Source organism: Rhodnius prolixus, unplaced genomic scaffold (assembly GCF_049639745.1).
Source record: "Rhodnius prolixus isolate KJV_2025 unplaced genomic scaffold, Rpr scaffold_4, whole genome shotgun sequence".
Taxonomy (NCBI): Eukaryota; Metazoa; Arthropoda; class Insecta; order Hemiptera; family Reduviidae; genus Rhodnius; species Rhodnius prolixus.
In genome coordinates, this window is record NW_027411614.1 from 47,333,677 (window position 1) to 47,352,978 (window position 19,302).

General features: G+C 37.1%; 1 protein-coding gene across 6 annotated transcripts in view; it reads right to left on the reverse strand.

Moving 5' to 3' along the window:
* CadN (neural cadherin) overlaps positions 1-19,302 on the reverse strand; it is a 1,042,724-nt gene that overhangs the window by 476,740 nt on the left and 546,682 nt on the right. The window contains exon 2 of one of the 6 annotated variants that reach the window (XM_074131814.1): positions 11,585-11,656. The exons of the other annotated variants lie outside the window; for them this stretch is intronic. Coding sequence (XP_073987915.1) covers position 11,585 — 1 coding nt within the window. The 5' untranslated portion in view covers positions 11,586-11,656. The remainder of the gene's footprint in view (positions 1-11,584; positions 11,657-19,302) is intronic. 6 annotated transcript variants of the gene reach the window in all.

Here is a 19,302-nt window from a genome sequence, read left to right on the forward strand (position 1 = left end):
ATCTTGCCTCTCAATCATCAGAATACTATGAAACTTTCACCTTCAATACACTATATCTGTATCTATATACGAGTAAAATATGAACTATAACGATCAATTAGTTTACGAGAAAACTGAAGTTAAACTTTTGATAGTTTCAAAAACCATCAAAATTCAACTCTCAATATCTCGCCTCTCAATCATCAGAATACTATGAAACTTTCACCTTCAATACACTATATCTGTATCTATATACGAGTAAAATATGAACTATAACGATCAATTAGTTTACGAGAAAACTGAAGTTAAACTTTTGATAGTTTCAAAAACCATCTCGCCACTCAATCATCAGATTATTATGAAACTTTCACCTTCAATACACTATTCCTGTATCGATATACGAGTAAAATATGAACTATAACGATCAATTAGTTTACGAGAAAACTGAAGTTAAACTTTTGATAGTTTCAAAAACCATCAAAATTCAACTCTCAATATCTCGCCTCTCAATCATCAGAATACTATGAAACTTTCACCTTCAATACACTATTCCTGTATCGATATACGAGTAAAATATGAACTATAACGATCAATTAGTTTACGAGAAAACTGAAGTTAAACTTTTGATAGTTTCAAAAATCTTAAAAAATTTAAACTAATTTTTACATCTTTTGTTTTTACTTGAATATTGCAAAAATTGGGGCAAGTGTAATGAAAAAACAATAATTTCTATTTGATTGTATCAGTAGTAAAAAAATAATGAATAAAAGAATAGATATAGAAAACATTAAAAGACGGGAAAAATACGGATAGGCCTAGTGCGATCAGACTAGATATTGGGTGTGGGTATTACCATTCAGTGCACACATTGCCTTGGATCCGTTGGAGTTAAAGTCTAGGCCTGTATAAGTGAGGCCGGCACTAACCTGGCTTATACTAGCGCTCTTTGGCGCCGGTAAATCACTTTTTGATAGTATTCTCTCTAGAGGGGGCTTTATGGCTGCTTGTTATACCTTTGGCCACAATAATGACCTAATCAATTAAATTGCAATAAAATGGTTTCAATATAAGCTTTTGTATTTATAAGCTACTTACATTCGCTAACTGTTAAGGGGGTTTATACTAAAGTAAAGTAAAGTAATTGCCTATTTTTTCAGACGGGGCTTTACGTCCAACTACCAAATTAGGTGTTGTGGACGGAGGCGACTAGCAAACATACTTTACTATAAATTTCTCATATTAACCATTAAATAAAATCGAATCCACTAAACCAACAATACATCTTAGTATTGCGGGTCTAGTATCTTAACCGCTCGGCTACTGTGGCGCCTAGGTTTTATACTATAATTAGTAGTTATTTCATTGTTTTCGATTTTCAAGAGCAGGAAATTTAAACCTAACATTGATCTTTTAATCAGAGTAATGGAAGATCTACAGGATTAAAAAATAAATAAATAAAATAAAATAACTTGGATGACTTTGTACAAATATTTTTATTTTTACAAATTGCTGGTTTCATGAAAATTCAATTAGGTTAAACGGCGCTATGAGTATTTTCACGTCACAGTTTTCCACAAAGGTTATATTTTATGAAATAGAAAATGGGCAAAAAAATGGATAATTTTTTTTTTTAAGACTGCAGTCCGCCCCACAAACTTCAATATGTAAACTGATATGTTAACATGAGGAGCGTTGGACAAAATGGCCGACAGAAACACGTACAAACTAGAGGTGGTAACATAAATTCTAGCACCAATACTTAGTTATATAAATTCCGCCCTCCCCTCCGCAAAATAATAATTTGATATACTCTATACAGTAAATGATGTTAATAAATTTTACACGCAATATTACGCGCTTATGTTTAGGGTTCACTGGTCCCCTAAGATAACTCCCCCGGCAGTGTGTCAGAAACCCCCGAAGGAGAGATCGTGAATTGATTATCACCTTTATACAGAGTACCTGAAGGGAGAGGGCTCATCTGTTAACAAAATATATGGATGTGAACCCCCATCACAGGACTCTATACTGAGTGACCCACATACGTGATTCTGGTAAATATATTTTATAAAGTGAATTTAAAACATATTTTACTTATTATTAAACACTATCTTGGATGTAAAAAGAAATAATGTATTTAACTTATCCCCAATGGGGAACTGTTTACATGAAAATTGTAGATTTCTGTCAATGTAGTAGTAAAGTAAATTAATCGCGTATTTTTTCAGGCGGGGCTTAACGTCCAACTACCATTTACTAGGTGTCGTGGACGGAGGCGACTAGCAAACGTACTTTACTATTTCTCATTTAACCATTAAGTAAATTCTAAGGCCAAGACCGGGAATCGAACCCAGTACCACAATGCATACTAGCTTTGCAGGTCTCGCCTCTTAACCGCTCGGCTACCGTGGCGCCTACTGTTACTGTAGTACATACGGAGTTTTGCAAAAATAAGAGGTTTTTCTAAGAAGCCCTGTACAAGTAAGAAATTCATTTAGCAAAGTAATTATACTCAGAATTTTATCAATATATTTTTCTCCATTGATGAAATATAAGAACAGAACCATATATTATTCTGAAATGATACTATGGAGGGAAGCCGACCAACCCCAACATTATGAAGGTGATGAAAAGTGCGAGTAACATTAAGAAGAAAAAGGAAAAACAATTTTCCTTTTCGAGACAGAATTTGGCCGATTGTGGAAATTTATTTTTAGCAAGATATTTGATCCCTTTATTTTACAAGCAGCAGCAGGAGGAAACAGTCTTCCTGTAGGAAGTCCATCCTAGTTTGCGGGAGAACAGTACAATGACAAAGGCAAAGAAGAATACGGGGTAGGGGCTGATGACAACGGGCTCTTTGTAATTCTGGACGGAAAAAAACTGGGTCATTAACACAAGATTTCAGTCATAGCAAAAGCGCGGAAAAGACTATTTCCGCTATTGATTACAAAGTTTCGAACTATGCAGAACAATGACAGAGGGAGAGGAGTGAGAAGAGAAATAATGTTAAATCAGAAAATAATCCGATTAGCGTACTGGATCCTGGGTTCGAATCCAGCTGCTGGCCCTTTGATTATCTCTACCTAACAGCTTCTTACAGCTCTCTGTCCGGTGATGTAACAGTGCTGTTTGTAACGAAAGAACACGTCCGGTAATGCACCGGAAAAAGTTCCGAGCACCAAGAGCCACAGATGTTGACGCGCTTAAAATCATTTAAAAATAATAATGATGGCTTTGGTTTTTTTTCCGACCGTTGTTGATGGATGATTTTTGGGGAATATCGAGGTGCGGTCATCAATAAATACAACTCTTTTTTGCTTTATACCAACGTTTCGGTAATTTTTACTACCTTCTTCAGGGTATTATAAAAAAAAATTGTGAAGTTTAATGTAGAACTATATCATCATAACTGTTATAATAATAATAATAATAATATACTGGTAATTAATGTAAACAATTTGAAACCATTTCTGCCTTAACAAAACATGTAACAAAAATGATCGAATCAGATTCCAGAAATAACATTTTGAGCCGAATCAGAGTGGGATTAAAATATTGAGGGGGGGGGGGAAATCTTAAAACGGTAATCGCTCACGAAATTCACACTTCAAGACGTCATTAGGCGCAAAAGTTGATTCCAGCAATTGAATTCTCTTTTGGGGTAAGTGATCAAATCATTTCCCTGTGGGTATCCAAATCAAAAAACATAACCCATACACTACGGTAGATACAATAACCACAAGGGTTTAGCGAGAACCCACAGTGCTAAAATTCTAGCTCAACTCCATATACTGCAGATACAATAATCACAAGGGTTTAGCGAGAACCCACAGTGCTAAAATTCTAGCTCACCTCCATATACTGCAGATACAATAATCGCAAAGGATTAGCGAGAACCCACGGTGCTAAAATTTTAGCTCACCTCCATACACTGCAGATACAATAATCACAAGGGTTTAGCGAGAACCCACAGTGCTAAAATTCTAGCTCACCTCCATATACTGCAGATACGATAATCGCAAAGGATTAGCGAGAACCCACAGTGCTAAAATTCTAGCTCACCTCCATATACTGCAGATACAATAATCACAAGGGTTTAGCGAGAACCCACAGTACTAAAATTCTAGCTCACCTCCATATACTGCAGATACAATAATCGCAAGGGTTTAGCGAGAACCCACAGTGCTAAAATTCTAGCTCACCTCCATATACTGCAGATACAATAATCGCAAAGGATTAGCGAGAACCCACAGTGCTAAAATTCTAGCTCACCTCCATATACTGCAGATACAATAATCACAAGGGTTTAGCGTGAACCCACCGTACTAAAATTCTAGCTCACCTCCATATACTGCAGATACAATAATCGCAAAGGATTAGCGAGAACCCACAGTGCTAAAATTCTAGCTCACCTCCATATACTGCAGATACAATAATCGCAAGGGTTTAGCGAGAACCCACAGTACTAAAATTCTAGCTCACCTCCATATACTGCAGATACAATAATCGCAAAGGATTAGCGAGAACCCACAGTGCTAAAATTCTAGCTCACCTCCATATACTGCAGATACAATAATCGCAAAGGATTAGCGAGAACCCACAGTGCTAAAATTCTAGCTCACCTCCATATACTGCAGATACAATAATCACAAGGGTTTAGCGTGAACCCACAGTGCTAAAATTCTAGCTCACCTCCATATACTGCAGATACAATAATCGCAAAGGATTAGCGAGAACCCACAGTGCTAAAATTCTAGCTCACCTCCATATACTGCAGATACAATAATCACAAGGGTTTAGCGAGAACCCACAGTGCTAAAATTCTAGCTCACCTCCATATACTGCAGATACAATAATCACAAGGGTTTAGCGAGAACCCACAGTACTAAAATTCTAGCTCACCTCCATATACTGCAGATACAATAATCGCAAGGGTTTAGCGAGAACCCACAGTACTAAAATTCTAGCTCACCTCCATATACTGCAGATACAATAATCACATGGGTTTAGCGAGAACCAACAGTACTAAAATTCTAGCTCACCTCCATATACTGCGGATACAATAATCACAAGGGTTTAGCGAGAACCCACAGTACTAAAATTCTAGCTCACCTCCATATACTGCAGATACAATAATCACAAGGGTTTAGCGAGAACCCACAGTGCTAAAATTCTAGCTCACCTCCATATACTGCAGATACAATAATCACAAGGGTTTAGCGAGAACCCACAGTGCTAAAATTCTAGCTCACCTCCATATACTGCAGATACAATAATCGCAAGGGTTTAGCGAGAACCCACAGTACTAAAATTCTAGCTCACCTCCATATACTGCAGATACAATAATCACAAGGGTTTAGCGAGAACCCACAGTGCTAAAATTCTAGCTCACCTCCATATACTGCAGATACAATAATCGCAAAGGATTAGCGAGAACCCACAGTGCTAAAATTCTAGCTCACCTCCATATACTGCCGATACAATAATCGCAAGGGATTAGCGAGAACCCACGGTGCTAAAATTTTAGCTCACCTCCATACACTGCAGATACAATAATCACAAGGGTTTAGCGAGAACCCACAGTGCTAAAATTCTAGCTCACCTCCATATACTGCAGATACAATAATCGCAAAGGATTAGCGAGAACCCACAGTGCTAAAATTCTAGCTCACCTCCATATACTGCAGATACAATAATCGCAAGGGTTTAGCGAGAACCCACAGGGCTAAAACTCTAGCTCATCTCCAAATAAAGGGACTCACTTTCACCCTTACCACAATGTATGACTACAACAGATGCCTATAAACCAGTGAACAAACCATGACTCCCAAGCGAGACACCTGAGATCTTTCTGGTTCTAGTTTGTTTTGCATTACGGCGATTTTAAATAAAAAAAGAAAAAAAAGCAATAGAAAGAAAAATTAGCATAATATTAAGGAAGAACAAACAGCGCAAAGAAAGCGAAGTAAAAATTCTAGAAATTGCAATTACAAGGTAACTTTTATAAAAGACTCCATTACTGCTGCAGCTATGAACAATGGGACACCTGGTTGCGTGCTAGATAATCAGGGTTTAAAATTAATCTCAAGACTTCTTTAAAACTGCGGTAAAATAAAAGCATTACTAAAAACCAACTAAACCGGAAATATAAGTGAAAATGTTAACTAGCATTTTTTTTTGCTCCACAAAAAAATAAACACTAAAACACTGTGTCATGTAAAATTTTCTAATTTTAAAATGGATTTTTTTTTTTACTGCTATGGAAAAATTATATTTAAATTAATGTAAGGTAATTTGGGGGAATTCCCCTGAGGATAATGTGTCTTGGAAATAGGCTTCTGGCATGCAGCGTCTCGTTAGAGGGTGGTAAATTGAGAACACGTGAAAAAGATATTCACGTGTTATGTCACGTCAGGCACCATCTCCAAGCCTACTGTTCTATGTGAGTTTAAACCCATTCTGTTGATATTAGCTGACTGAAAATTATCCATCTACACCCAACAGGATATCTCAAGGTTTCATTAGAACAGAGAGAGACAGAGAGAGAGACAGAGAGAGAGAGAGAGAGAGAGAGAGAGAGTGAACCCATAAAATTTTATTAATATCTCTGGATGTAGGGGATAATGCAGTAAAAGTCATTCTATTGAAGAAGTTCTGTAGACAAGAAGAAGGCGCAGCTTCTACAGGTCCAGCCCATGGGAAGTAAGTGACAGGAAAAGAGCATTTGGAGGGCAGATGAGATAAAAAGGCAATAGACCACACCTATAAGGAGAATGGCATGAAGATGAAGAATGCAATAAACATAATAATTAGGAGAAGGAATTAGAGCTCACACGGTGATCCCAGGTTCGAATCCCGGCCCTACGAGTTTCCCTTTACAGACAAAAGCTTCTTACAGCTCACTGTCCTGTGACTAAAGCACTAAGTGCTGTTGCAGAATCGCCACCTCACAGGATATCCTCAGGTTAGTGACTCACCTTTAATTAAAATAATAAATCAATAAATGAAATAAATATGTTTATTTCTGATAAAAATTTCATGATCGAATTACTTTTCTGAACAAGAAAATGAAACAAACTGTTATAAAATTCATTGGAAAATAATTAAAATAAACCAATGAAACGTGATAGCCCACGCCTTTTTTAGTTATTTGTCCAATAAAACGGTTCATATTTAATTCAATCCATCAAAATGTTTTTATAACGTTTGTTTAGCGGGGAGAGAGAAGGAATTGATTTGAAAACGATGCTTTATCATTTTAATTAAAATTTACCATATTAAACCAGCAAGATAAGTGTGTGTATCAGGTATGAGGTTGAGTAACGGTTCAATACATCATCATACGTCGTGCACATATGTGAGCAGTAAGCAAATAATATGATGGTAAACATGTTTCAACATGCACGTGGTGTTCAAATAGGCAGAACTTTCAAATCAATCTTCCACTGCCATCACAACACTGGATTTTTTATTTTTTTAATTTCCCTGACTACTACTAGCAACGGATAGGTCTTCGCCTCTGAAGTTCCCACCGGAAATACACGTAATGTGGCTCCCAGGAAAGGAAACAAGAAATTTTTGCAAATTTGGGTGGGGGATCCGCACACCAAAGTGCATATTCATTTATTTATTGTTTTTATGGTCTTGTTTGCACATGAACCATTATTTTTTAATGAGGGCTAGAAAAAACCAACATATTGGTACTGCACAATTACTGTCGGCTCCTAACGCCTTAATTTACCAATACATTGGTGGAAATAACCAGCCCTATCTTTTCCCAATATACAATTTTAGGACCAGCCTCTTTCACTTCTTTCTTCATCATGACTGCCACTCATCTACTACATTCTGCTTCGTGGCTTCCATGAGATAAAGATATCTTGAGCGCTGCGTATTGACCCAAAGTGCATAAAATAAGTACTATTAAGAAGATGGTGCCAAAAAAAAAAAAAAAAAAACACTCACCACTAAGTCCCCACAACGAAGTTTACAAGAGAGGATGTGTGGAAACATACGGGTTCCAACTGCCTTATTAATATCATCTCACAGATCATAGCTACCATCCCAGATTGAGCAGGTGAAAACAATTTTTCAGTGGCACTAACGGCTCCAGAAGTTGATATGCTCAGAGGGAACATGCCTTATGAAAGTAGCCTTAAAGTAAGTAAAGTAAAGTAATCGCCTAAATTTTTACAGGCGGGGCATAACGCCCAACTACCAACCAATTAGGTGTCGTGGACGGAGGCGACTAGCAAACATACTTTACTGTAAATTTCTCATATTAACCATTAAATACAATCCAAGGCCTAGACTAGTACCGCAATACATCTTAGCTTTGCGGGTCTAGCCTATAACCGACTAGCAAACATACTTTACTGTAAAATTTCTCATATTTAGCATTAAATAAAATCCAAGGCCTAAAACCGGGGAATCGAACCCACTAAACCAACAATACATCTTAGCTTTGCGGGTCTAGTCTCTTTACCGCTCGGCTATCGTGGCGCCTTATTTGCCAAGCAATTTACATTTGTATACAAGCACAGGTACAGGATTAGCAATGCGAATAGGGATATTTTCTTCTTCTTTCCCCCCCCCCTTGGGCAGCACTGCGTCTCTCGTTAAATTAACCAAGCTTAACACAACAATAGAAAAAAAAGAATTAAAAATGAGGAAGTAGAAGAAATAACGATCTTATTGGTTGAAGGCAAGGCGGGAGAAGGAAGTGTAAGGACTTAATTAACGGGAGAGGAAGAGGATGTAACCACCTGCGGAGAATGTCGCGGTAAGGATCCCAGGATATCCTGCTACGAACATACCCGGGAACAAGGTATAAATCACAAACCGAGCGGCTAAAAGTCAAGAAAACAGGAGGTAAAACTACCAACCGCGGGCGAGCAAACCAACTACCATTTGGTGACGGGAGCAAATTTATTACGTCACCCTTGTTTATTTTTACACTATGTCAACTAGGGAAAAAAAATTAAAGCAAAAAATTAATCAACCGAAGAATCCAATTCTGTATGTTTTCCTCTCTATATTTTTCTTCTAACCAGGCATTTGTACTTTAAATTTAGATTCCATTAATGTAATTCATATTTCAAATTTCTCCGCTTATCTACGAAGTACCCAAATTTGAAAAAACAGCTACTGAGGCACCTGTACAGATTTTGTCATCACATACTTACCATCTCGGTCTGCACTTCCTGATTCAGCAATTGCTGAATGAAGTTCAAATCACAACAAACTGATCAATCTACCTCTAAATGATTCATGAGAGTCCAAAACCGTTCAGGGATTCAATAAACATGCCTATTAAGACGCATAAAATCAAAGTTCTGTTCTAGAGATTTCTACTTTATTTACTTACCGTCAAAGATAAACAATTTTTGATTGAAAACGTCTTGAATTCTTAAATTGGCAACAGTTTTCACTTTTTTTTTGTTTATAGTCTGCTAATAAATAATTGGAAACGTTAAAAACTTTTAAAGGTATTTTTTTGATAACAGAATTATTTCCTGATATAAAGGACTTATGCTTCCGTTACCTTTCTGTAACGGAAACTCAAGAAATAAATTAAAGACCCGTAGCAGTTTCAAAAAATTCAAATGATAGAAAAAGTTAGTTAAAAAAAAAGAAAAAACAAATACACTCGGAAAATTGAATGCAGGAGGGGTGGATCATTAAAAAAGTTTGCTGCCCAAGCTTTAACTTTTAGTTGAACTCATCCAGCAAGTTTGACTTTCATCTTTTCTTAGTGAGCCTTGTTTTTTTTTTACTTTACTGAAGGACGACATGTTTTCCATCGCAGGAAAAGAGGAAATAGCTTCAGTTAAAAACATAAAGTTCAGCTTCCACATTAAAGTAATATCGTGGAAAATATCAAGCACTTTACTAGAGGAGACGTAGTAACAGTGCAGGAAATTCAGATTTTTGTGATTTTTAATGGCAATATCCGGTTTTGAGATCCTACTACTTTTCTTCGAAAAGTTTTTCCACGAACATTCAACTAGAGGTACGTACTTCTGGGTAAGTGGATAAGTAGAACTGTAGGCGAGGCCCGCAAAGCTAAGATGTATTGCGGTACAGTCTAGTTCTTGGATTTTATTTAATGGTTAATATGAGGAATTTACAGTAAAGTATGTTTGCTAGTCGGTTATAGGCTAGACCCGCAAAGCTAAGATGTATTGCGGTACTAGTCTAGCCCTTGGATTTTATTTAATGGTTAATATGAGAAATTTACAGTAAAGTATGTTTGCTAGTCGGTTATAGGCTAGACCCGCAAAGCTAAGATGTATTGCGGTAAAGTCTAGTTCTTGGATTTTATTTAACAGTTAATATGAGGAATTTACAGTAAAGTATGTTTGCTAGTCGGTTATAGGCTAGACCCGCAAAGCTAAGATGTATTGCGGTACAGTCTAGTTCTTGGATTTTATTTAACGGTTAATATGAGGAATTTACAGTAGTGTTTGTTAGGCGGTTAAGAGACTAGACCCGCAAAGCTAAGATGTATTGTTGGTTAGTAGGTTCGATTCCCGGACTAGAGGTCTTGGATTTTTATTTAATGGTTAATACAAGATATTTATAGTAATGTAAGTTTGTTAATCGCCTCCGTCTACGACACCTAATCTGTAGGTGGACTTTTTTTAAAAGCCTGCCTAAAAAAAAAATAGGCATTACTTTACTTCCGATAGTTATTTTTGCGTAATATTTTGTGAATTCTCCGCACATCATTTTCTGAAAATTAATTTTCCGGATTTCTGGGGGGTCTTATAAAACGATAAGATGTTTCCGGAGATAGCTTTAAGAACAAATTTTTTCCAATAGAAATACTTGAACATAAGGAGAGTAAGTAGAATTTAAACTGAAGTGATTACTTATTCTATTTTATATATTTTTTTTGTTCTAATGATTTAGGCAGCGATGTTCTTGCAGCTGGGTTATATTTCTTGTAAAAACTTTTACCATATCCGTCAACAAGAAGATCCTGGAATGCATCATGAATGCTGCTGATATTTCTGTCAGATGTTGTCAAGAACAGAACATACAGTTCGTGACGGAGCTGTTCATCCAGTATACAGAAAGAGCAGGTTATATTGTCAAGCATGGTGTAATGTTTTAATTTAACTTATATAATTAATTATTTAGAATTATAAAAAACCAGGAAATGATGTCATAAATTAGTTTATAAACAGTAATTTTCATTGTCAACAAATCTACAGTCAAACACTTGACATTAACTTAAATTCAAAGGAAATAGTATAGTAGTTTACTAAAGCTAAAATAGTGTAGCCGGGCGTAGCATTAATTCACGTAACAAACCAAATTTGACATGCTACATAAATGTCTAGACGGGGGTCGATAACTTTGGTTTACTAAATCTAAAACTTGTTCGTTTGAAAGCTATGGGTTAAAGTTTTGACTTAATCTCAACTGAAAAGTGGATTTGAGGGTGGGCCTGTATGAGGGTAAATAAGTTTATAAAATGATTTTAGAGAGCTTTTATCTGTCACCCATTTTCCATTGAGCTTCAATATAAACGCTTACATATTTGATACCAGCTACAAGAGATAATTTATTTATAAGTGATATGGTTGAAACTTACTTATTTAAGGAGGAACACCTGAGAGTCTAGACAATATTAAAGGTGTCAGTAGATGATCACCAACTCACATACCTGTAACAGACAGACAAGACGAATTAGTCGATGGGGATTAATAAATAATTTATATTAGGGTATTGCAGGCGCCACGATAGCCGAGCGGTTAAGAGGCCTAGACCCGCAATGCTAAGAAGTATTGTTGGTTTAGTGGGTTCGATTCCCGGTCTTTAGGCCTTGGATTTTTATTTAATGGTTAATAAAAGAAATTTACAGTAAAGTATGTTTGCTAGTCGCTTCCGTCCACGACACTTAATTGGTAGTTGGACGTAAAGTCCGCCTGAAGAAATAGGCAATTACTACTACTATATTGGGGTATTGCTTTTGACAAATTTTTCACTTAGGACTGCATCTTTGCAAAGGGACAAATCCATAAAGAGAATATTGAAGAATATAAATAAAATTACATTTGTTATAAATAATAGCATAAAAAAAACATCAATTACTCTCTCAAGACACTCCCGGAGAAGCTGTTGAGATAAAGCTCTGAGATTTCCTGTTCCACCATAAAGTAGAGGAAATAGCTATATTTTTTTTAAAGTTAAATTAAAATATCCGGTGCCAACAGGATCGCTAAATTCTCAGGCCGATCTTTCTTCTTCTATCTTGTCCTTGCAGCCCTTAAAGGGCCCTAGCGTCCTTCCAATTGAAGATTTTGGGAAGTATTAAGGTTTTTGTTGGGATACAATGGAGGATCTTGGATTTTAAAGGGTTTACTCCCTTTTGCCGTGGCTATCTCCAAGGGAAGGTAGTCCTTAAGTATGCAGTGTATTGGTGCTTTGAAATGCTAGTTTACCTGTAATGTGTGTCCCTATTGTACAAGTGAAAGTGCATGGAGTACTGTGCTAGGAACCCGTGGGATTGCAACACCCAGTTGTATGTTACACGCGCCAAGATCAGTTTTCTAGAAAATCAGACCAAAATTGAATAATTTAGCACTTTCCATAGACTGGATTTTGTGCCATAGGCTTTCGAATGAATCCATATAATTATCGCCAAACAATTCTTCATGCGCCATTTTAAGGTCGACACTGTCCAGCAAAAAAACTGAAACTTATCGAGCGAAACTTATTTTCTATTAAAACTGCGGCTGCCTTCTTAACTCTTCAAGTTATGATTTTCAAGTTATGACTTGGTAGATCTTCAGGATCTGGGTGGTTGGTCCACAGAGCACTGAAAACCTTCCTCTTCCTACGCTCCTCCTAGAGAGAGATCCAGTAGCGTACTGTTTCAAAGTCCATGAAAGGAGATTCAGGGGCCTTGCTTTTCCAGGATGTATGGCATCCCAATTTACAATAAATTTCAGTATCAAAACTATAAATCTTAGTTTGAGTCTACGCCAATAAGAGATATTCGATCTTTCTCTCACAACCACAACGACAATTCGAAGCGACTGCAACAAGATATCTTTCATAATATTAAATAATAACATTAATATGTCAGAGATTGTGGTGATTATTATCCGCTTCGGAGAGAATAAAACAATATGATTTTCTTAACGCTAAACAAAGATAAACTGGAGACAAGTGCGATCGAGAACGATCAGGTTTCCATTTACAGATAGAGGAATGCCTAAAATCTAAGAGAAATGTTGAAATTTAGTTCGTTAGAGAACAGTATTTGACAGTTTGAATGACTTTTTTATGGCTTTGGGTGGGGGAGAACAAAAAAAAACGCCAATTAAATCAAGCTGTGACTTTGGCCCAATGAGAGAACTGAAGTACATTTGGTGCTGGCAGGGATAAAGGAGGAAGATAAAAGATGTGGAAATAGAGAGTAGGCAGTGATAAAGCAAAAGCAGAAGTACAAGAGATTAGTAAGTATACGAGCAGTCAGACTGGATGACAAGAGTAAAAAGGGAGGACTTGTGCTAACATAAAAGGGCTGTGTGTAGGAAAGGAAGGCCAACCAAATGTAGGGCACCCGGGGTGTTCCTTTATTATTAAAGCAGTGTCAGCGGGACTCTGGAGGAAGAAGCAGGGAGCTGTCTCCTCCATTGTACACCTTTTGTCTTCTAGTTAATGGTTTGAAAAAAAGAAAAGAAAAAAGAATAGAAGATATCAAACCACTTCTATCTACCACTTTCACGCTGGCTCTCCATCTGTACGCTTTCTGTCTGTTGTCTCCTTCGGGATTCCCTCGTTTCCCCAGTCTGCATTATTGGTCCTGTCATCTCTTTAAAGATGACAATAAAACATCTACTCAACGCAACCATAACTCTCCATTAGCGTATTCTACCTAGTCAAGAGAAGTTATAAGCAATATTGGGCGAAAAAAAACTTAAGATTGTTACAGACATAGAAAGCCCTTAGTAAAGAAGTCATAATACTCAACAAGTTCTTGAAGGGCCAAGTCTTCAGATATACTTTGCCCATCAACTAACTCTGCAGGCCCTGCATGATGGATATTGTACACAGAGTGAAGTTAAAGGGCAAAAATAAAGAACAGAGAATAGTGCCTCAAACTCACCACACTGTTTATAAAAGTAAAATAATTGTCTATTTTTTCAGGCCGGCTCTACGTCCAACTACCAATTAGGTGTCGTGGACGGAGGCGACTAGCAAACATACTTTACTGTAAATTTCTTTTATTAACCATTAAATAAAATCCAAGGGCTAGACTAGTACCGCAATACACCTTAGCATTGCGGGTCTAGTCTATAACCACCTAACTAACATACTTTACTGTAAATTTCTTTTATTAACCATTAAATAAAATCCAAGGCCTATGACCGGGGGAATCGAACACAGTACCGCAATACATCTTAGCTTTGCGGGTCTAGCCTATAACCCCTAACATACTCGTACTTTACTGTAAATTTTTCATATTAACCACTAAATAAAATACAAGGCCTAGACCCTGGGTAACGAACCCTTTCCCAGTACCACAGTACATATTAGCTTTGCGGGTCTCGCCTCTAATCTATTGATATGCTATTATCTTCTATTACATGTTGGTTATTCACCCGAAAGATACTGGGAAACATGGTCGAATTCTGGTTACCAAAACAGATGGTTCCTCATTTCCAGCGCCTCTTCTTCCATGGACCAAACAAATATCCGAGGGAACCCAAAACAGAGAAATGGATTTAATTTAATTTTCCTCTTCAAATCCAATTTTCCAATGAATTCAATTATCCACTTTGGATTTTCAACTTAATCCAACCAAGCAAATGTAGGTTTTTCTAGAAGATAATCACAAAATAAAGGAAACCCTTAGGAGAAATAAAATTGATTTGATTTTAACCAAATTCTCAAGGTGTAAATAAAATTTATCATGATTTAATTTCAAAAGATTGTTTAAAACCAAACTTAAAGAACATTAACATTTAAAACGGGGAGGGAGAAGACCAGAAATTCGAATTTGAACTTAATGGCAAGGAGAATAACATCTACAGTATCGTAACCATATTTTAATGTGACCAGAATGAAATCAAACTGCACTATTAATTATTAAATAAAGTATACTCACAAATTATTAATTGCACGTGCTTCCAACCTTTGGTGCTACCATTACAGGTAGTGCCAACTCCATAGAACGTAACTATGTTATTGTAAACAACCAGACTGTACGAGGGTCGTTTGAAAAGTCCGTGCAAAGTCAGAGAGATAGCACTACTGCCGCGTATCGAGGTTATGTTTAGTTAGTAGCACCTCTTGGAACAACAAACACCAAGTTTCAGCCAGATCGGTCTATTTCTTTGTGTTTGGCATTCGTTTGAATCGAAGAAGTCGAGTGATTTTCAAAAAATGGACGAAAAAGAATTTCGTGTGTTAATTAAACACTACTTTATGAAAGGCAAAACGCCTCAGGAGACTAAAGAGAAGCTTGATAAACATTATGGTGACTCTGCACCTTCGATTAGAACAGTTTATAAGTGGTTTCAAAATTTTCGGAGGGCCATATGGGCACAAGTGACGCTGAACGTTCTGGACGCCCTGTTGAGGTTACTACTCCAGAAATCATTGATAAAATCCATGATATGGTGATGGATGACAGAAGAGTGAAGGTGCGTGAGATTGCTAGTGCTGTGGGCATCTCGAATGAACGGGTACATAATATTTTGCATCAACATTTGGACATGACAAAGCTATCCGCAAGATGGGTGCCGCGATTGCTCACGCTTGACCAAAAACGAAATCGTGTGAAGTGTTGAAAGGACGGTTTGCAGCTGTTCCAGAAGAATCCGCAGGACATTAGGCGTCGTTTCGTCACTGTGGATGAAACATGGATACATCACTACACTCCTGAGACCAAAGGACAATCTAAACAATGGGTTACCAAGGGGTAATCTGCGCCAAAAAAAGCGAAGACCGTTCCTTCGGCCGGAAAGATTATGGCGACTGTCTTTTGGGATTCGCAAGGAATAATCCTCATCGACTATCTGGAAAAGGGTAAAACTATTACAGGTGCATATTATTCATCGTTATTGGACCGTTTGAAAACCTAGCTGCAAGAAAAACGCCCACGATTGGCCCACAAAAATGTCCTTTTCCATCACGACAACGCACCAGCTCACACCTCAGCAGTTGTGGTCGCAAAATTAATGGAAATAGGGTTCCAACTCGTTTCACATCCCCCCTATACTCCAGACTTGGCTCCCTCGGACTACTATTTGTTCCCCAATATGAAGAAATGGCTGGCGGGAAAAAGATTTTATTCAAACGAGGAGGTGATTGCAGAAACGAATGGCTATTTTTCAGACTTGGACAAATCCTATTATTCGGAAGGGATCAACAAACTAGAGCAGCGTTGGACGAAGTGTATAAGCCTAAAAGGAGACTATGTTGAAAAATAAAAAAGGTTTACCCCAAAAAATTAAGTAGTTTTTATTTTTGCACGGACTTTTCAAACGACCCTCGTACACAATTACAGTACACAATTTCCTTTACTTATTATTTAATAATTTTTTCAAATATTTGGAGAGAAATATGTATGTGATGAAGGCGCCACGGTAGCCGGGCGGTTAGAGGCGAGACCTGCGAAGCTAATATTTATTGTGGTACTGGGTTCGATTCCCCGGTCTTAGGCTTTGGATTTTATTTAATAACTAATAAAAGAAATTTACAGTAAAATATGTTTGCTAGTCGCCTCCGTCCACGACACCTAATTGGTAGTTGTACGTTAAGACCCGCCTGAAAAAATAGGCGATTACTTTACTTCCTTACTATATGTGATGAAATCAATTGTAGAGTGAAAACATGGCGTTGCATGTAGTTAGCGCAAGACACCCAAGGTTAAGTGAGCAAATATCCTGTATGAAAAAGGGGAAACCCTGGAAAACGTTTTTGATCATGGACCGCTATATAATTTTTCGAAATCTCCATCGACCCCCATATAAAAGTAATTTTCAGTTTATTAAAATAAAACTATCTATTAGGTACCGTGTTTGTACATTTATTTTATGATTTTGAACATTTGTTAAAGTAATTTTACATTATGTAACTAATAGTTTTTATGAAAAAGATCTTATGTTGAAATTTAAATACCTTAATATTTATTAAATAATAAGTAATTATAAATAAGTAAAGTAACTACAGTATTGCTTCTTATTTAATGAGATGGGTGTGTGCAATAGTGTTTCGCTATAATGGGTTCAAAATGTTTTTTTCCTTTGACCCCCTGGCTCAGATCGACCCCCTACTTTTGTTAAAAAGACCACTTTGGCGACCTCTGACGTAGGAGAACTTGGTGGTGAATGGCAGAAACTTGCCTTCTGTATCCCATTTTCGGGCTTCAAAACAAAACACTACCTAAAATCGTAATTTAAAGACACAAGGCTTTAGCCTAACTACAGTTTCTCCTTTGCGAAGAAAGTCATTCAATAGTTTCCGGTCGAGAGGTTTTCCCTCAGATAGTAACGTTTACAATTCCACCATGAATGTGTGGTACCACAGATTCCCTTTAATCATTGTAAAAAACGCACTGACAGACGTTGTACGGCTATTTTACTTTCATTCGAGAAACTCTTCCGAGAAAACCTTATTTAAACGGGATTCTCAGAGGTGGGAGGTGAAGTTTTAAGCTTTTCACCAAACCATAAAACATCGTTTCCAGGTTGGAAGAAAATCCAGTTTCATTACGGTAAAAGGGGCTTTTCCGAGTAGCTAGTAATTTTCCAAACAACTCTGCGCGCTTGTGGGGTTTTCATTTGAACTTTTGGCCCAAACTTATGACACGTCACTTTTAGTTAGAAAACTTCCCAGAGAAGTGCTGCTTTCAGTGACTTTTCCGAGAAAACTAAGATACCAAGTTTCTTTCATCATTTCCCATGTATTATTGTGAACTAGCGAAGTTAACAAACAGATGATATGTTTCAAAGAAACTTTAAGATGTACCAAGAGAGAGACTCGTACGAGTATTCAAAACAGATTTCCACGAACAATAAACAGATAAGATGTATTAAACCCTTAAAACCACGTTTTGGTGAACATAACCAGAGTGACAGACTACAAGCAAGCAATAACAACTCCCTCAGGGGTACCACCCTATCCTTTAACCAACAACTTCAAAGCTTGGGGCCCCCAACTGTTCAGATTTCAATAGAAATACAAATGGCTAGCCCAGGGCGGTTAGAAAAAAAAAGAAAAACTACGTTTTTGCGAGAGAATGAAATTCTTACTTTGGTCAAACTCTTACAAAACGTTACTTATTACAGTCAAAGACACGCGGCGGATTGTAAAAAATTTTCCATCAACTTACATATGTATATGAAAAGCTTTTCAAAAAATTCACGGAAAAGTTTTCTCTCATTTTCAACGCTATATGGGTAGGTAAGCATGACAAGCGGAGAACTCAGATCCTTTTTAAATACATATATAAATTAATAAAAGAAAAAAAGCTGTGGAAATTCTTTTACTTCCGTTTTCCCAGAAAAGGGAAAATTTCAAATTTTCTGGCGCCAACGAGCTTAGCGATCAAAACTCCTCAACCGGAAATACTTTCACTGAATTAACCGTTTTGGAAGAGGGATTTCTCCAAAAATGATTCACTTCCTTTACACTTGTAACTTGATTTGAAACATCTCTCCACGAAAATAAGGGCACTGCTGAGAAAAAGGTAGGGACTGCCCTTAAAAGCTGCTTTAACCGGATGTAGGTATAATGATACGTAAGTCATTACAGAGGGGAAAAAAAAAGAAAAATTCATTTTACGTAGTACTAATTCCGGTTTCAAAATTTTATTTAATCTGGTGAATTTAAGCAACCCATTTAATATGTATATTATATAAGTAACAAGACCATAATAATGCCCTTTTGGCTCAGAAAGAATCTTCAATGGAACCTATTCTCTTAGAAGTTCTCCTATAATTGAATCTGATTGGGCAAATGATTCAAATAAATGTTCTCTCCAAATGTTCTCTCCAGTCTGGTTCCTGGAAAAACATTTACGCAACATATAGTTTGCACTTCCTGCGACTTGAGCTACAGCGAACACACAAAGAGCATCCAAAAAAACTGTACAGGTCTCAGCGACTTCACCAAAGTCCTTGAACATGAACCCTTGCTCCTTCTAGAAGAAACAAAGCAAGTTTTACTGTACCCGACTAGAGAAATTTTTCACCTCGCCTCGGAATACATGAAGAAGCCTCGGCTACACCAGTCAGGAGACAGTATAAAGGAGATGAAGAGCTAACCAGAATGAATAGTGAAATTCAACATCAG